The sequence below is a fragment of the Lampris incognitus genome, chromosome 11 (genome assembly GCF_029633865.1).
Source record: "Lampris incognitus isolate fLamInc1 chromosome 11, fLamInc1.hap2, whole genome shotgun sequence".
NCBI lineage: Eukaryota > Metazoa > Chordata > Actinopteri > Lampriformes > Lampridae > Lampris > Lampris incognitus.
Genome location: NC_079221.1, coordinates 30,816,948 through 30,836,018, shown reverse-complemented (window position 1 = coordinate 30,836,018; position 19,071 = coordinate 30,816,948). Strand labels below are relative to the sequence as shown.

General features: G+C 42.1%; 1 protein-coding gene across 1 annotated transcript in view; it reads right to left on the bottom strand.

Annotated features, from left to right (window-relative positions):
- tmem198a (transmembrane protein 198a) overlaps positions 1-9,155 on the bottom strand; it is a 38,692-nt gene extending 29,537 nt beyond the window's left edge. Inside the window, exon 1 of the mRNA XM_056290071.1 lies at positions 8,984-9,155. Within this exon, the coding sequence (XP_056146046.1) occupies positions 8,984-9,155 (172 nt within the window). The remainder of the gene's footprint in view (positions 1-8,983) is intronic.
- Positions 9,156-19,071: the final 9,916 nt, after the last annotated feature.

Here is a 19,071-nt window from a genome sequence, read left to right as displayed (position 1 = left end):
ATACCTCCACCTCTCTTCAACCTGCTCCCTACTATCACTACAGATCACAATGTCATCTGCGAATGTCATAGTTCACGGAGACTCCCGCCTGATCTCGCCTGTCAACCTGTCCATCACCATTTTAAACAAGAAAGGGCTCAGAGCCAATCCTTGATGTAATCCCAACTCCACCTTGAACCCATCTGTCAGTCCAACTGCACACCTCACCATTGTCACACTGCCCTCATACATGTCCTGCACCACTCCTACATATTTCTCTGCAACTCCCAACTTCCTCATACAATACCACACCTCCTCTCTCGGCACCCTGTCATATGCCTTCTCTAAATCCACAAAGACACAATGTAACTCCTTCTGACCTTCTCTATACTTTTCCATCAACATTCCTGCTCTTTCATGGCATGAAACCATACTACTGCTCACTAATCGTCACCTCTCCTCTTAACGAAGCTTCCACTACTCTTCCCATATCTTCATGCTGTGGCTGATTAACTCTACACCTCTGTAGTTACTAAAGCTCTGCACATCACCCTTATTCTTGAGTACTCTAGTTTACAATACAAAGCCCGAATACATTCATTTTATTCATGACATTCATGTAGGTGAAGTGGAGACTCTGTCTTGCTCATGGGTGAGAAGGTCTTTGTGGAATATGGGAAAGGAGTGGAAGCCTCAAGTAGGGAGGGAGAGTACAGCCAGACATAATTGTTAATTCGAATCAAATCAAATACAATATGATGAAGCCTGTGAGGAGTGTTACTTCCTTATAAAACAGGCAGCCTGAAGAAGTAAATAACTGTGGACATGCAAATACACACACCAACAGTGCTCACTCCAAGACATATATATATATATATATATACTAGAAGAACCCCGCTACAATGTAGCGGTTTGGTTATCCACCCATCTAAATCTCCCTCCTCTTCATCCTGCCAGCTAACCGCCTTCCCCCTGCCCCTAAACCCCCCCAACTCCAACTCCCTCCCCCCAAATGCTCAGAATCATCTGAAATGCCGAGAAAAGTGGTTTTTAGCCATTTTTAGAAAAATGCATAGTTTGCATATTTATGCATAATTCTAATTTTTTGAGATTTTTCCCTTACTCTCTGAGACAATACCTACCACCTCCAAAAGAATTAGGATCATAAATGCTTTAGTTTCCGGTCCCGCTATCTACACTAACTAACACACACACACACACACTAACACACATTACGAAAATATATGAGTAGATACATACACATACACACACACACACACACACACACACACACACTATCTTTTTTTCTCCGTTGGTCCTTTTCTCTCTCTTGCTCTCCTGATTACAAGGCATATATATAAAGATTAATAGCGCTTAAGGGACAGAGACAAGGTTGGTTTAAGCCGCTGCACACCATAAAGCCCACCCTATCGCCACAGAAATCATAACAAAACTAGCTCGCAGTGACGTGCAGAACTATCCTTGTCCCTTGACAACTAAAGAAACCCAGAGCAGGGAGGGAAAGTAAGAAAAACTGCACATTTCACTTCATATATTTCACAAACGGCTCACATCCTGCTGTTTTGTTTATCATTATTACAATTTCATACCAGGAATCTCATTAAATATAGATTGCTTTAAGAAATTCCTTGAGGAAAGTAGGGCATAATTGAGGGCTATTATCAGTTTATGCCAGAATAGGGAAAGTGAGTGAAATGCAATAAAGACAGAATGGCGACTCGTAATGGTAAGTGGAAACCCAACTGAGAACAGAAATTATCTACATAATTCACACACCTCACACATGCACGCACACACACGCACGCACGCACGCACGCACGCACGCACGCACGCACACACACACACACACACACACACACACACACACACACACACACAAGGGCACCCTTGCTCTTTTCCACTGGCAGATTAGACTATCATTTCATGAGCCTTAATCATACATAATACAATAACCACCCTCTTTTACACAAAAAGGCTGTCTGGGTTTATTAGTTCATCAGGCACATCGGAAGGAAGCTTGTTGTTTTAATTTTAGCTTTCCTTTTGTCATTTTCTCCCGCTTTGACTCTCCTTCCTTCAATTCCACTCCCCTCCTCCCGCTTTCACTAATTTATTTCCAATTTGAGATGCTTTGCAAGCATACGTAGTGTTGAAAAACAAACTTATCAAGGCATCCAAAGCTTAAAATGTAAACGGTTTTGGTCTCCCAGTTTTATCACGCCTTGCATCGCTGCTTGCATCTCTCTCACTAGTATTCCCTTCATATCTCTCTTTGTCTCTCTCTCTCTCTCTCTCTGTCTGTCTTTGTCTCTCTCTCGTGGTCTCCTGGGGTGTCAACATCAGACTGTTATTTTGTGTGATCAGGTGTTGCACAGCTGAGCCCAAAGATACACCCTCCCTCCTTCCTGGGTTCCCCTCATGTATTTAACATTTCAATCCTCCTCTTTTCCATTCAGCCCCACTCCCTTATGCAGTCCATACACCCTGCCACCATCCTGACATAACAGAGGGGTTTTGCTGTCAAAATTATTCCCTACCAGTACAGAGAAGAAGAGAGAGCTGATGAATTCATACTTTTTCTTTTTCACCTGCAGTATTTCATGTGTGAGGCCTTCTCTACCGAAAGGTCAACGCAAGACCGACATGGAACTGTTGAACCATTTTAAAAGCATTTACAGTAAAGCCCGCTGGTCATTTGCGCGTAATTGGCATGAAATCAAATCTAATCTTCCATACTTGATACTTGATACCATACATTTGTGTGCAATTTTTGATGCCGTGTTGTGTCTGACCGTTCCTTGGTTTCCAACCTCTATCTGACCCTATTTCTTCCTGTTTCCTACACTAGCTGATATATTTTCCCTTCACAGCGTCTCTCTTCATATCCCCAACATATCTATTCTTTACTCATCCCCTCCTTCTGTACATTTCTCGTTCTTCACGGCCTGTCTCCAATACGTTTTTCTAAACCTCCTTCCTTTTACTAAGACCCTCCACTAAACCCACTCCCCACACCTTTGTAACCCCACAATAATCCCTCCATTGCGCCATGCCTCTTCCAATCCACCCGCCATCTCTCCCATCCTCTTTTCATTCCACCTGCTTTACTATTCCTCCACAGAATCTTAACTGCCATCCTGTCCATCCATCTTTTTTCTGTTTTCTTCCTCTCGTCTGCTGTCCATCAAGGGTCTTCCATGCAGAAACTTCTGTATCTGTAATTCCATCTCAAATGCACATGGCAGCTGACACTGCCTCCTTCCTTTCCATCTGTGGAGGATGCTCGAGGACCCCGCAACACGGTCTGACCCCCACAGTGGAAAACCAGATTTGATAATAGGTTCCCTGCTGTTGCCTCCGTTGTATTAAAACTGCAATTTTGCTTGGTCACATGGCGTGAGAACTGGCACTGGGGGGCAGAAATGCATTTCTTTTTTTATCTGTGATGACACACCTTTTCTCTCCCTCTCAGAGCATACTGTCACATACAGGAACAGAGACAGCGAGAGAGAGAGAGAGAGAGAGAGAGAGAGAGAGAGAGAGAGAGAGAGAGAGAGAGAGAGAGAGAGAGAGAGAGACAACATATGGCAAGGGATTAAGGAGTAAGAGTTTCTGAAGCCAAGTTATGCCCCATTTTTTTTTTTGATGTGCACTCACATGGATATGTCTCTGTCTCTTACATCACATACAAAACTACCATTTTGTCTTCTAATGTGATGCTGTAGATGTCAGCAGGTTGAGGGTGTAGCGCTGAGAGCTGTTCACACTTCTAACATCTGTGGCAATTGCCAATTTATCAAATTGACAAAGTCATTATTTTTTTCAAATTATGCACCGACAAATAATCCGCGCTTAAGTATGTGTAAATTGTTTTATCTATATGTAGATAATTACCCTTAGGCATGGTTAAAACCAGATGTAAATTATACAGAATTGTACTTGTTTACTGTAAAAGGTGAATTATTCTGCATGAAATGTCATAATATTTGTCAATAAATTCGCTTCTCCACAGCCAAGTAGAGATCAGATTTATTAGCCAGATTCACAGCTATATAACAATGAATTGCCTTTGTTATATAGGTGCCTTTGCTGTAAAAGTACTGCGACTATACAAGCAGATCGCTCTCTTTCATTATACTAAGTGAAGACTTTACATCCAATCTAGATGTTATGTCCTATCTACTCGAGATACAAACGAATGAAGTCATTTACTCAATGCAAACTAACAAAAAGGCTGCTAAGCCTTCACTAAGCAAGGAGATTTTTTTTTTTTTATTTCTTCAATTGTTTTCTTGTTTCTATTTGGAAATGCTTTGTTAATCCCTCAAGGGGGATGCCGGTGGGGATTATGCATCTTGCTCTAGGATGCAGTGACAGGTATGGCAGAAGAAGTGTCATATATCTGGTCCTTCCAGATGGGGGATGGTCTTGCCAACCATCAGGCCATCCTGACACCGCAAAGTGCAGTTAGCACCCTGACATACAAATGAACTCCTACTGTGCATAATTAGTGCAACTATGTCCAGAGTTTTGCTGTCTGACATGGATTGGGATGTGAGCAAGGGACATGATGGGCAGGATGGGGCTGCTGGGGGGTGCTGGCGGGGTCAGGTGTGCAGTAGCAGCCGTTTCCCTCACTTCCAGCTAATTCTCAAACTCTAGCCCCCCCCCCTTTTTTTTTCAAAGCACTGCTGCAGATGATTCAGTTGAAAGACTTTGTGCTTCAGAAGCCTAAGTCTGAGCAGAGAAACAAAAAAAAAAGATAAAACATTTTTTTGTCTTTAAAAGACAGCAGGCATTCCACTGTCTGAGACAGTCGGAGGGATAAGAGACACTACTAGGGCAGGAGGAGATATGAGATATGATCGTAAGGGCTCCAGCAAGACGAGAAGAATGTGCTTTATGACAGTTCAGCATGTGTGAGTGAACATTCACCGTACACTCCCAGAAACCAAAGCATGTGCACCGTTCTTTAGTAATAAACTGAAGGTACGGCATCGTTAAGGAGAATCAATTGGAAAAGATGGGAAAGGCGAATGTGGCGGCACCAAGGAGAACTTTGCGGCATGTGTTTGTCACGTGAAATATGAAAGTCTTTATCCAGTGGAATAAACCATATGTGGTTGTGGATCCCTAAACAATCATCGTCTGTGTCAACAAAGGCAGCCTGCCAGCAGAAGAGGTCCACATTTTCTCTTGCAGTGTGTTACCTCCCCTGGCCTGCTACCTTCCTCTGTAGGATGAGGATCGTTCCAGCCACAGAATGGAGACCACCGGCTGTCCCTGGCTTTAATAAATTCAGTTTCCATTATGATTGTTAACGCATATTTCATCATTATCATTACATTTGTGTCTGTTTTTCCTTTGTGTTGTCACTCACCATGTGTGGGCCATAACATATGTCCATGCCTGCAAATATACAGTATATTGTCTTGAGATTATTACACATCTGGCCTCCTCAGTGTCTTAAACTCAAGGTCAGGATGGCCAGATAGTTGAAGGCCTACAGACTTTTTTGCACTATATTCAGAGGTTATATTCATTCCCCATTATCTTATTTAGATGCCAAATCTGATAAAGATTTTTTTTCTTTTAATTAGCCGTTATACAAAGAGTGGAAGAGTCATTACGTCATAATCCCTCCCTGTTCCCTTGATTCATGGATAGCCTGCCCACATCCACCCTTCCCATTGAGGATAGTCACCCTCCCAAGCCAATACCATGCACCATCTGTGTTATCTAAATCTGACCTAGATATGGAAGTACACAATTAGACACAGACAAAGACACAAGGACAAATAGTGTCTTTGTGTCTTACTGTCATTGTGTCTCATCTGACCAGACCAGTTCATGGTACAGTATATTCAAACTCATTTGGAAGTTGGCACTCAATTAATTTGTTCTTGAACAATTTCCAGGTAACAAGAGTAGCACCGTGGTTTAGTCAAACTGTTAGGGGGCTTAATTTGCCACTTTGGCGTAGTGTGCCAGGCATACTGTGGCACCACACTGTCCCCAGTCATCTGTATATAATTTATATCCATATGATATTTCTGATTTTCATTTTGAAGTTTTAGCTATTTTTTTCCTGAATATTGACGCTTCCAGATATTTGGCCTCATACGGTCTTGGACATTGTTGATTAGCCACTGTACCATCTCATAACTAATTGATGGGTTGAAATAAACACTTGTTTTCTTTGCTCGTAAGGTGTTTAAGAATAGTGATGCAGATGCAATGATGATTCACGCTTTCCAATGGGTGAGGAGAGATGCAAGCTTCAAGCCGTATTTTTAGTGTCTGACATCAGAGTGCCTTTTTTTTTTTTTTGAAGAGCTGTAGCTGGACAAATAAGGGTTAATGTGGTGACCGCCTTTTCGCTAAGGAGCTTCTACCATGAGCTCTTTATGGAAACATTTAAGAAATATGTCAGTTGCTTAAAGTCTTGAAAGCTGGAGCTGTAAACACACCATTTCTCCCACACTTGATATTCTATCATCTTTGTTGCAGCAACTTGTCTGCCTACTGGATGTGGACGTTGAATATTGTTCTGTCCATTTTTCTGCGGTTTTTTTAATGCCTGTTCATTTATTATTTTCTTATCTTTGCAATTTTGTTCTGCTGGTATTTCTTCTGCTTTTTTACACTGTAAAATGTCCGAGAGCATTGGAAAGGTGCACTAAATTTATCAATATTTTTATCCGTAGCTCAAGTTCAATTTCATCTTCATGTGTAGTGGAATACAATGAAATTCTTTTTTTTTTTGGGACCCCCCCCCCTTTTTTTTCTCTCCAATTGTACCTGGCTAATTACCCCACTCTTCCGAGCCATCCCGATCGCTGCTCCACCCCCTCTACCGAGCCAGGGAGGGCTGCAGACTACCACATGCCTCCTCCAATACATGTGGAGTCACCAGCTGCTTCTTTTTACCTGACGGTAAGGAGTTTCCCCAGGGGGACGTAGCACATGGGAGGATCATGCTATTCCCCCTAGTTCTCCCTCCCCACTAAACAGGCGTCCTGACCGACCAGAGGTGGCGCTAGTGCAGCGACCAGGACACATACCCACATCCGGCTTCCCACCTGCAGACACGACCAATTGTGTCTGTAGGGACGCCCAACCAAGACGGAGGTAACATGGGGATTTGAACCAGTGATCCCCATGTTGGTATGCAACGGAATAGACTGCTACGCTACCCAGATGCACATACAATGAAATTCTTGTGCTTCAGCTCTCTCTGCCTTAACACAAGGACACACTACCCCCCTCAAAAAAAAGGAAAAAAAACCCAAAATACAAACTACTGACCTACATAGACTATGTACACTGAATTCATACATTATATACTCAATATAGAAAAGTACATGATAAGACAACAATGTAAGGTGCATATGAGTGCGTTAACTGTTCAGCTACCTGACTGCCTGTGGAAAGAAACTATTAATTAGAAAAAAATTATTACTTAGGTGTTTGGAAAGAAACTATTACTTAGGTGTGTGGAAAGAAACTATTACTTAGGTGTGTGGAAAAAAACTATTACTTAGGTGTGTGGAAAGAAACTATTACTTAGGTGTGTGACTTGATGCTTTGGCAAACGTTTTTTAGAAGGAAGCAGCGAGAACAGAACATTAGCAGGGTGGCTGGTGTCCTTAACACTAGAACGACCAAGGCCGTCATTTTGACGGTTTTGGATTTTCAAAGTTTAATAACTTTGTGGGGAAAAAAAGATACAGACCTGCCGCTCCCTGAGTGCTCCTAAAATTGCATATATTTGCATTAAAATTAGTTTTAGATCAATTTCACAAAAAATATGATAAGATCTACCTAAAACAATCATGAGCAGTCAAAAAGACGGCTCGTAATTTGCGTGTGATCGTGTGCGTCATGTCACTATTTACGACGTGTGTTGGTTGCATCATTGCCTTTGTGAAGTTCATTGCTCTGCCCTAAAAACACACTAGAATTCTCCAGTGCAGACTAATAGTCTAAACTTGATTTTTGATTATTGCCAACATGTCTGGTTACAGACTCCGTTTCAGACGCACCATGACTACCACCAAAGCGTTGCAGTATTTATAGGTATTGGACAGCGGCGATTTTAAATTGTCTGAAAAATAGTAATAAAGTTGTTAAAATGTTAATTTTGGTGTCAGTTGTTTCTTAACAGACAAACTAACATATGCAATGCATTAATATCTCAGTTGGGTATTTATCTTGACAACCACAATCTTGACAAACCGTGGGCAGTTATTTTGACGGCCCTTAGTCATTTTAGTAGTTTTTAAGTTCCGGTCGTTGTTTGGGACTATTTCAATAGTTATTTTTAGTTCTTTTTTTACATTTCACGTTTTATAGGCCTTGTTATGTTTGTTAGATTAACAATATGTGTTTTCTGTTCTGTTTTTCAGGTAATATTTTCACTTTTTTAATTTTGCTATTCAAGTTCGACCATGTCTCTCTGAAGTTTAAATTGTTTAAAAATAGTATTATAGTTGTTAAAATGTTAATTTTGGTGTCAGTCTTTTCCTAACAGACATACTAACATATGCAACGTATTAGTATCTCAATTGGGTATTTATCTTGACAGACTATAGACAGACGCCCATGGTCGTTTTAGGTAGGAGTGAAATCCCCGTCGTTCTAATGTTAATGATGTTTTGGGCTTTCCTTTTGCAGCGAGTGGTGTAAATATTATGAAGTTATGGTAGTTCCATGTCAATGATTTCTACTGCCATCTTTACAGTCCTTTGAAGCAGTATGCAGTCCTGAGCAGTCAGGTTGCCAAACCACACTGAGGTAAAAGTTCATTAGAGTTTTGATATTCATATTAAAACTCCTGACGCCTCAGAAAATACAGCCTCTGATGTGCCTTCTTCAGGATGCAATTGGTGTTGAGAGACCATGTGAGGGTGTCTGTGATGTGTAAACCGAGAAATCTAAAACTGTCCAAAATTTTTGATTATACATTATGAGTATAACTTACCGAAGAAGCAGTAGATGATGCCAAACAGGCAGCACATGGAGCACACCACGGAGGGAACGATCTGGTACCGCCTTTCAATCTCCTGGTTGCACCTCAGACCCCCCTCGGCCCCGCCCAGTAGCCCGGGGGGCGGGGCCAACCCAAACAGCAAAAGCTGATTGGTCGACGTCATGGCACCTGAAGTAGAGGGGTGTAGGTCTAAGGGTGGGAAAGAAGGGAGAGCAGGGGCGGACGGGCTCAGTCAAATCAGTGGGACTTACCCATTGAGGGATGTCTACCTGAGAAAGGCAAGAAAGACAACGAGAAAAAAAAATAGAAACAGTGTATGTGAGAGATAGAGAGAAACAGTTCAACAAGAAGTGACAATGCGGCAGACAGTCAGTGAGAGGCAAATACAGAGTACATAAAGACACAGAGAGAGAAAGTGAATAAGAGAGGATTAAAGGTAGGGAGGAGGGGAAGAGGGATGGAGGTGGAATGAGTGAAGGCAGAAAGCGGAGGAAAGTAATTAGTGATTGCGGATTTCATCTACTCAGCTCTAACTACTTACAGTGCATTGCGCAAAGCCTATAATCTGGAAAAACATCACAACAGAAACACTATCATCACAGGGTTGACATCACCCACTAGGGGTGGGCGGAAAAAAACGATTCACGTAAGAATCGCGATTCTTATCTTCTACAATTCTGAATAGATTCACAAATTCCAAAAAATCGATTTTTAAAACATTTTTTTAAGTCATATGTAGCTTCCTCCGTACTGACAATGTTGACTTGCCGCGCATCTGTTCCGACTTCCGTAAAACACGACAGTGGCTAGTCAGTCGCTGCTAACGTTAGCCCTTGGTAGCCTTTCTAAAAATGGAGCAGCAACAAATTTAGCCCCTCCCATCATCATTGAAGGCAAGTGTTTGGGCGCATTTTGGATTTTACAATCTCCCGGGGAAGAAGTAGTATGACATGACTCATTCAATATGCAAGATTTGCAAAACGAAAGTTAAGTATTTCAGGAACACTACAAATGTTTGGTCTCACATCAAATGCCATCACCCAGAGTTGAAAGAAGTGGAACAACGACCTCCTGCAACATTTACAAACAACCAACGCACACTGCCCCACTTTACCAAACTCCCAGCCAATTCTGAACAGGCAAAAAAAACAAATATAAAACTAGAGCCATCGCATGTTTCATTTCAAAAGACCTGCGCCCCTACAGCGTAGCTGACAATGAAATCTTTAGATTTATGATCCAGACAACTGAGCCAAAGTACAACATACCATCATGTTGGTTTTTTTACTGAGAAAGGTTAGATTTGCCTTTGTGTGTTCACATTACTGCAATCAATTGATATAACTTTTTCAAATATAAAAACTACATAATCTTAGTCTGCTTTCATGCCATAATTTGCCACACCGCATTTCTTAGTGCACAGCGGACTGGAGTAGATCCTGAGATTAGCACACCTATGTACCAAATCTAGAATCGATTTTGAATCAGGAATCCTTTTGAATCAAAAATCGATTCTGAATCAAAATCGTGACCCCAAGAATCGAAATCAAATCGGATCGTGAGATTCCAAAAGATTCCCACCCCATCAATATCAGACTCTATTGTCCATCCATCCATCCATTAGCCAAACCGCTTATCCTGCTCAGGGTCGCGGGGATGCTGGAGCCTATCCCAAAATAAGAAGAAAAGAAAAAAAAACCCTGCCACATAACCACTTTGACACAGTTGGACAGGGCTAAGCAACAAAAATACGTTCCTGCCACTTGTACCTCACCAGAGATGGCAAATATGCAACCTTCAGAGAATGGCAAGCTCTAAAAGTTCAAAAGAACAACTTTGCATAATTTTATGTGGGAATTTGAGGCACCATTACAAGAATGTCTGCTGGAGGCATCCTTACTTAGAGTATTGAACGTACAGGGAAGGGTGGCCCAGTAAATGTTTGCGCCTTAGCTTAGCTACAACAAACTCAGCCAGCTCTGTAATCACACCACTCCAGGCAATACAACAGCACATTCATCTCATACATACTGCTGGAGAGACTGCTGAAATAGATGATGCTATAATGTTAATCCGATCCAGTCCTGCTTGACTGGGCTGTCTGAGAGCAGGCCTGACCAGGGTTATTATTGCCACAGAACTACAGTGATCTGAATGGAGACAGAGAAGGGCTACTTCTGATTATTTATTTATTGTTTATTGATTATATTTGTTGAGAGTGTACTTTGTGTGATAGATGCTAGGTAACTATGGCAGCACAGTGGCCCAGTGGTAGCCCTGTTGCCTCACAGCAAGAAGGTCCTGGGTTTGAACCCCAGGCCATCCCAGGTCCTTTCTGTGAGGAGTCTGCATTTTCTCCCCATGTCTGTGTGGGTTTCCTCTGGGTACTCTGGTTTCCTCCCACCATCAAAAAGACATGCATGTTAGAGTTAATGCTCCTGTCTGTGCCCCTGACCAAGGCAATGGAAAGAAGAACTGGAGTTGGTCCCCGGGCGCTGCAGATGCCCACTGCTCCCATACAATAGGGTGGGTTAAATGCAGATAACAAATTCATCGTAAGAAACTACAATGACAAAATGAAGTGGCTTTTTAAAACATTGAGCGGAATCCAAAAACATCTGAAATGGGAGCGCTATTAAAATATTTAAATTATATTAAAATTAATATTAAAAAGTAATTTAAGAAACAAAACTGCACTTATAGGGCATCCGGGTGGCGTGGTGATCTATTCCGTTGCCTACCAACACGGGGGTCGTCGGATCGAATCCCCGTGTTACCTCCGGCTTAGTCGGGCGTCCCTACAGACACAATTGGCCGTGTCTGTGGGTGGGAAGCTGAGTGTCCTGTTCGCTGCACTAGCGCCTCCTCTTAATGGGACGCCTGTTCAGGGAGGAGGGGGAACTGGGGGAATAGCGTGATCCCCCCACGCGTTAAATCTCCCTGGAGAAACTCCTCACTGTCAGGTGAAAAGAAGCGGCCGGCGACCCCACATTTATCGGAGGAGACATGTGGTAGTCTGCAGCCCTCCCCGGATCGGCAGAGGGGGTGGAGCAGTGGCCGGGACTGCTTGGAAGAGTGAGGTAATTGGGGCCGGATACGGTTGGGGAGAGAAAAAAAAGGGGGGGGATCCAAAAGAAACAAAACTGCATTTATAAGCAAGGCCTAATGGCGTAGCTGGTGCTGGGCTTATCTTTCTCTCAAAGCATATCATAAATGTGCCCTATGGAATTAGGTACCACACAGGACACAATTATGTATTTAGGGGCTTATTTTATTTCGGGCAATGCTGCACCACGGCATTAGTGCAGCTTTATAGCACTAAAACGGCTATTTTGTATAGCTTCCCTATACAACACAAAGCTGAGTAGTATAAGTTCATCAATACATTGCTACCAAACTGTGCTTAGAACATGCACATAAATTTAACCGAATAATTTCTGCAGCAGCTTACACAACGTAGCTTGGCGCAAAAGAAAAGAAAATACTACACTCCTCCGAACAAGTTAGCTTCCCTGGCTAGGAAAACATACAATATAATGTACAAAATACGGCAGTGGGCTTACAACTGTACATTTAAGACAAACAGAAATACAACAAAACATACATCATTTTAGTCACATGTTAACCCACTCTTAATGCTGAGTATTCAGTTATCAGGAAAACTAAACGCACGTCGAAATGATTCCTGTCACAAAGCCCTCGTTTTGACCTCCAGTTTCAGGAGAACACAATTAAGTCTCACAGTGAGGTCTTGGGGAAATAAAACATAGACGTTTCTCTGCTTCAAAACTACCCAAGTTACAGTAAGCACGGAAAATGTAACGAATCTGGCTAACTAGCTAGCGAGCCTGGGAAACCACCTCTTTTATTACATACAGCCCGCGAACTCCGGCGCTTCCATAGAAAGTCTACGTATAGACAAACAATCGACTTAAAATATAGCTTAAAATATAACATTGATGCTGTTACCGATTATTTTCCACGAGGCCCGATCACATTCACTCCATACGTGAATTACCAGGCTCAACCGGAACGGAAGAACGACTGAGACGCACCCGGCTCGCTAACCTTACAATTTTCCAGACCGTGCCATCTAGTGGACAAAAGTTGTAACTGGTAGTTAGGGACTTCGATTCTTTTCTAACAACTTTTAACGTGTTTTCTGAACTAAAACAACCCTTGTTTTGTAGCTTATCCTGTGGGGAATATATTTTATTTACCATCTGGCTGCATAAACAATATAAGTTGGTGATATTAACTGCAATTGATCCCAAAAGGCCTTAATGTAAAATGAAATCACTCGTGGGCATGATTTTGTGTCTTGCTCATGGACACGTAGGCAGCAGGGCAGCAGGCAGCATGAGGGGTTGACCCCCCAGTCCTTCAGCTAAAGGGAAGCCATAGGAAAGTGTTTTAATGCAGAAGAGGGAACGACCATCCCTGAACCGGTGGGGGGGGGGGGGCGCTAAGCGTACGTCTGTCGCTATCATACAATGCTGTGATCGCAACCATTCCCCAATCCTCTGTGAATAGTACACATGGCCATTGAAACTCTAGTTAATGGTCGTGGTAATTTGCATATGAAACCGATCGTTGTTTTCGGTCGTCATGCCACTGTATTGTTTTATAAGGGTGGGGGATACCTGCTGTCAGTTTAGACTGAAAAGGTCACTTAAACGGTTCTCTCAATAAACGTTGTGTCCGGATGAACTGATTCAACTTTCTTTGACATAGGAAAATGCCGTCTTTACTGTACGCATACCCACCAGGAGGGACAGATGGAGGAATATGCTGTCACAACAACCCTACATCTATTATTAATTAGTGCTGTGATCCAAGACAGGCACAGGATGATTAAAAAGAACCATCAGTTTCATCATGGAAAATTCGGTATTGATTGAATCTTGCGCTTTTTTATGCTGTCAAAGCCTTTCCAAAGCCTCACAATGCAAAGAAAACGAAATATAATATAGTTAGCTAGTTCGTTTGTAGCCTATAGATTGTTGTTGTTGTTATTATTATTATTATTATTATTATTATTATTATTTGCGTGTGGGATTTTGTTTGAATTTCCAACAAAGCAGCCCACTGTTTTAGTATTGGTTAAGTGTAAAATTCTTCTGAATACTAAGCGGCTATACGGGGAAAACAATGTGAAAACTATTATAAAAGGTTGCCGCTAATTTAAGAACTTGCTTGATATCCCGCTAACATTTCTCTCAGCATCTCTGATATCTTGTCTGTACCACTGCACTTCATCGCCTCTCATTTCGCCTGTGTAAGTCAATCCTTGTGTATCTATCTGAAGATTGTTGTGTCGCCATGTTGTTATTCTATTATAGCGAATTCGGGGGGCAGTCTAGGAGACCGTCGCCGCAGCCGGGACGCAAACCCATGCTTCCCACTCCGCAAGCGACAACGTTAACCAGTCGACTAAAGGGTCCAACCCGTTAGCCAAGGACCAACGTGTCCAGTTATCCATGCACGTTACACTATGTTAAGTACATTGAGAGAGCCACCAAACTGGAGTCAAATTCAATGTATGTGCAAACCTACATGGCCAATAAACATCATTCTGGTTATTTTAATAGTACATGGGGAGGGGGAGGGGGCTGTCTAGAGTAAGAGCTTTGACCAAACATAACAGAGTTTGTACACAGCAAGGTGAACGTTCCCTCTCATAGCATTTCCAGAGGCGCTTTGATAGACTCTGAGGGACTGCCTCCGCTTTGGTCAAAGCCTCCAGTTGAAGTGAAGGTGCCATCAGTTAATTGGAACAATCCCAGTCAGGCGTTTTGTTCTGAAGTGTCTGGAGGCACTATATGTCTATCAGTCAGCTCCCATCAACCCCCCCCCCCACGATAACAAAATGCCAGATTTGACAAGGGGGGGCATTAGTGAGAATAAAGAATCATTATTATGATAAATAATCGCAAGAATTAGCCTTGTTATAAATAACATAAAAAGATCATTACAAATGTAGGTTCAGGTCACAGGGATTCAGCCCCCCCCCCCCACACACACTTATGTTAACATTCACGCATGCATGTACAACCATGGCGTAACACGTTCATGCAGACACACAGCCATGCATACCGACTCAGATACAAAGCGGTACCAAACCCCGGGTGGCTGCAGTCCCAGCGGAAACATAACTGGAGCTCTAACGGGCCACTTCACACGCTGAATGGGTTTGAAGGGAAGCATCCGCTAAGTAGCGTACATGGCAGTGTTTTACCCCGTCATCGTTATTTCATGAGACAGGTAATAGGCTGGATGGTTTTTGTAGTCAGCAGGGCTGCTCTCCCTCCTCACGGCCCCTCGGTCTAACATCCTCTCCTCGCCCGCTCTTCCAAATGCTGTTCAAATGCACTCACACATCCACGCAGACCAAAGCACATTAATATACTAATATACACACTCGCACAAGCACACGAACATACACACAAAGACACGGAAGACACAGACACAGACACACACACACACACACACACACACACACACACACACACACACACGCAAATTCATACACACAAATTATATAAATTCATCTCTCACTTTATTTTTAATTTTCTCCCCAATTGTACCTGGCCAATTACTCCACTCTTCCGAGCCGTCCCGGTCGCTGCTCCACCCCCTCTGCCAAACCGAGGAGGGCTGCAGACTACCACGTGCCTCCTCCGATACATTTTGAGTCGCCAGCCGCTTCTTTTCACCTGACAGTGAGGGGTTTCGCCAGGGGGATGTAGCGCGTGGGAGGATCACGCTATTCCCTCCAGCGCCCCGACCGACCAGAGGAAGCGCTACTGCAGCGACCAGGACACATACCCACATCCGGTTTCCCACCCGCAGGCACGGTCAGTTGTGTCTGTAGGGACGCCCGACCAAGCCGGAGGTAACTCGGGGATTCGAACCGACGATCCCCGTGTTAGTAGGCAACGGAATAGACCGCCACGCTACCCGGACGCCAACGCTCACTTTCAAATGCACTCACACACCCATGCAAACAAACAAACAAACAAACAGACAAACACACACACACACACACACACACACACACACACACACACACACACACACACACACACACACACACACACTAAGACTCCATCTGTTCCCTGTCGCCACATTAATCTTTTGAGTTTCCAATGTTTCCATTTTCCATTAGTCTATTGTCGCAGAAAGCTCTGTCTCTCCGGACCTATTCTGGTCCATTATGTGCATCTGTCTGTATATTGGCTTTGATTAACCATTAAAGTCTCAAGACAGGATTTTATTCCCTCATCTGGGGGTACTGATAAAATCTTGAGGGTTAGGATATACAAGGGTGGCTACTGCAGACTGGCTCTTTACGCTTTAATCTTGCATCTTTCCAACAACAATTCTTTATATCCAAACAATTACAATTGTGAAGTAAAACATCCCTGGATCTCATCCATCGAGTTATTATAGCATTCTGTGTGACTTTTGATGATGATAAACTGAGCATAACTCGTTTCCAACAAGTTTCTCTTGCGGAAGGAGGCAAAATACTGTGATAGTTTAAGAGTCATTCGGACCTCAACAATGGCTTCTTCTGTAGATTTCATTTTAGAAATCCCATTGTTTTTCAAAATGCATTTTATGTTACTCTAAAAAAATGCAATCACACACACACATATATATATATTATAGCAATATTTTTTTCAACACCTACATTTAAGATGAATAACAATATTTGACCTCAACTTGCAAATTGTTGAATTTTACGGTGAACATTTTTGGCTTTTCATGGCAGGGCTGCTCCAGTTTTTGACTGCAACAAGGATTTCGTCTTTAACTTAAGAAACTGTGAATCCATTACTGTAGTCTGGTTTACTTTCTCAGGTCATTGCACCTGCTGTCAATGAACAAAGATTACATACTATACGTGCACACGCACACGCACACACACACAAGCACACACCTGCATGACTGCACAGGGAAGTTAAGCCCTTGTTACTCTGTATTGACTTGGCTGCTGACCCAGCTAATACAGTGTGAAATATGAAGACAAGCACATACACACACTCTCTCTCTCACACACACATACACACACACACACACACACACACATGGAACAAAAATTGCTCCCTGGTGATTTTACCAATAGGATCCCCTTAGGGAAAAAAGTCCTGCACTAAAAAAACCAACCTAGAAAGTGTCTTACATGACATTTTTGTACCTTGTTTTAACGTTTTATTATTTCACCAAAACAGTAAGACAGATAAAAGAGAAAACAAGGCAACAAAAAAAGTCCAGGAGAGATGAGGACCCCAGAGGGGCTTATGAAGGCATCTGTTCGACCCCTCCCCCCCGTAAAACAAGACTACTGGTGAAAATCATAGGAGCGTTTAACTTCATCAACAACACAGGGTCCAAGAACAACAAAAATAAGCAAATACATAAATAAATAAAATACTATTAGAAGTAAAGATGATTATATGAAGGAGTCTACTGGGTTGCTTGATTCATCAGGTGCCTCGGTCTTTGTTTGAAGTTATTTAGGGATGATGACGTTCTGGCAATGTGAAAGTAAGAATTCCAAAGTAATGATCCTCTGTATCTGATGGAGAGCTGACTATATGTAGTACAGCAATGACAGGGATGAAGGATGTGGGAATGTTTTGTGTTATATGGATGGATTTGAGAATTTGCCTCAAAGAATCCATTGAATGCTTTGGGCAGCCTATTTGGAAGGTAATTGTATTTGTCAATGAAAATGCATGATTTAAGTATGTTAATATCATAAATACACAAGATGGTGAGTTTCTTAAAAAGGGGAGCAGATGGAGCCAGGTTGTGAGAAAAGGTGGCTAGCATCAGAAATTTCTTTTGGGTAATTTGATATTTGTGTAAGCTGGAAGTGTAAGTATTTGCCCAGATAATATTGCCATGAATGAAAAATGGATGGATTAAGCTGTGGTTTAAAGACTGGAGGTAAGCCTGAAGAACCAAGCTCCTCATGTTCCGAATTATACCCATGGTCTTCATAACTTTGTTATTGACAAAGTGGATGTACTTTTTCTGGGCCATCGTTTCATAAATACCAACCCTGAAGAATTTAGTTTAACAAACCTGGACCATTCCCACCAACTGAAATTTCCGCATTTTGTCCTTACTTGTAAATACAATAACATTAGATTTCTGTACATTTAGATATGACTTGTTTATCTGAAACCATTCTGAAATTTTGGTCATGCCTTGATTTGCTTCTCCAATTAATGAATCAAAATGTCTGCATGATAAAATCAAGGTGGTATCATCAGCAAAACAATCATGGATACAGATGAGAAAATACAGGGGTCTAGGGATTGATCCTTGATGGGTACCTCACGCTGACTTGGCCCTAGTTGAAGCACAACTGTTTGCATAAACAAGTTGTTTTTGATTATAAACATCACCACACAACCATTTGTGAGGTAAATCATAAAAAAACGTAAAAATAAAACTCATCGGGCAATTGTGCTTGATCTACAGTAGCTTTGGATAAATCAAAAAAAAAGTTGAGGGGCATGTGCATTATTAATAATGGCTGTATACATTTTGTCTACTAGCTGTAAGAGGGCCATGGAGTCAGTGGAGTGAGTTTTCCAAACGCTATATAAAGCTCATATAAAATACAAGACTTTGGCTGATGGAAGGATGAACAGCACATTGTGTGATGGAAACAGGATGTGGAAAGAATGAAGGAGAATCACAAAAACAGAATAAATGAGTAGAAGAAAACATTTATTTCAATAGTTATCACAAAGAGTTTTTAGGATTATTACTCTATCAGTAGATAGTCCAAAGTGCTTATTTCAGCCAATACCAACATATTGGTGTGTCTCTGGCAATATGAGTATCTTAAGTATTGTATTAGTATTAGAATTAAATACTTGTGGCTGGTGTTTCTCAATTATAGAGTAGATGTAAAATGATTGTCTTCTTGTAACTTGGCCAAGGTCTTTCTCTACATGGCTATAATTAGCAATGAAACTAAGGGAGAGAGGAAAGAAATAACTCAGGAGACTGGACAAGCACAGTCTATGGTTCACCAAAGAGAACTGCAATTTAAC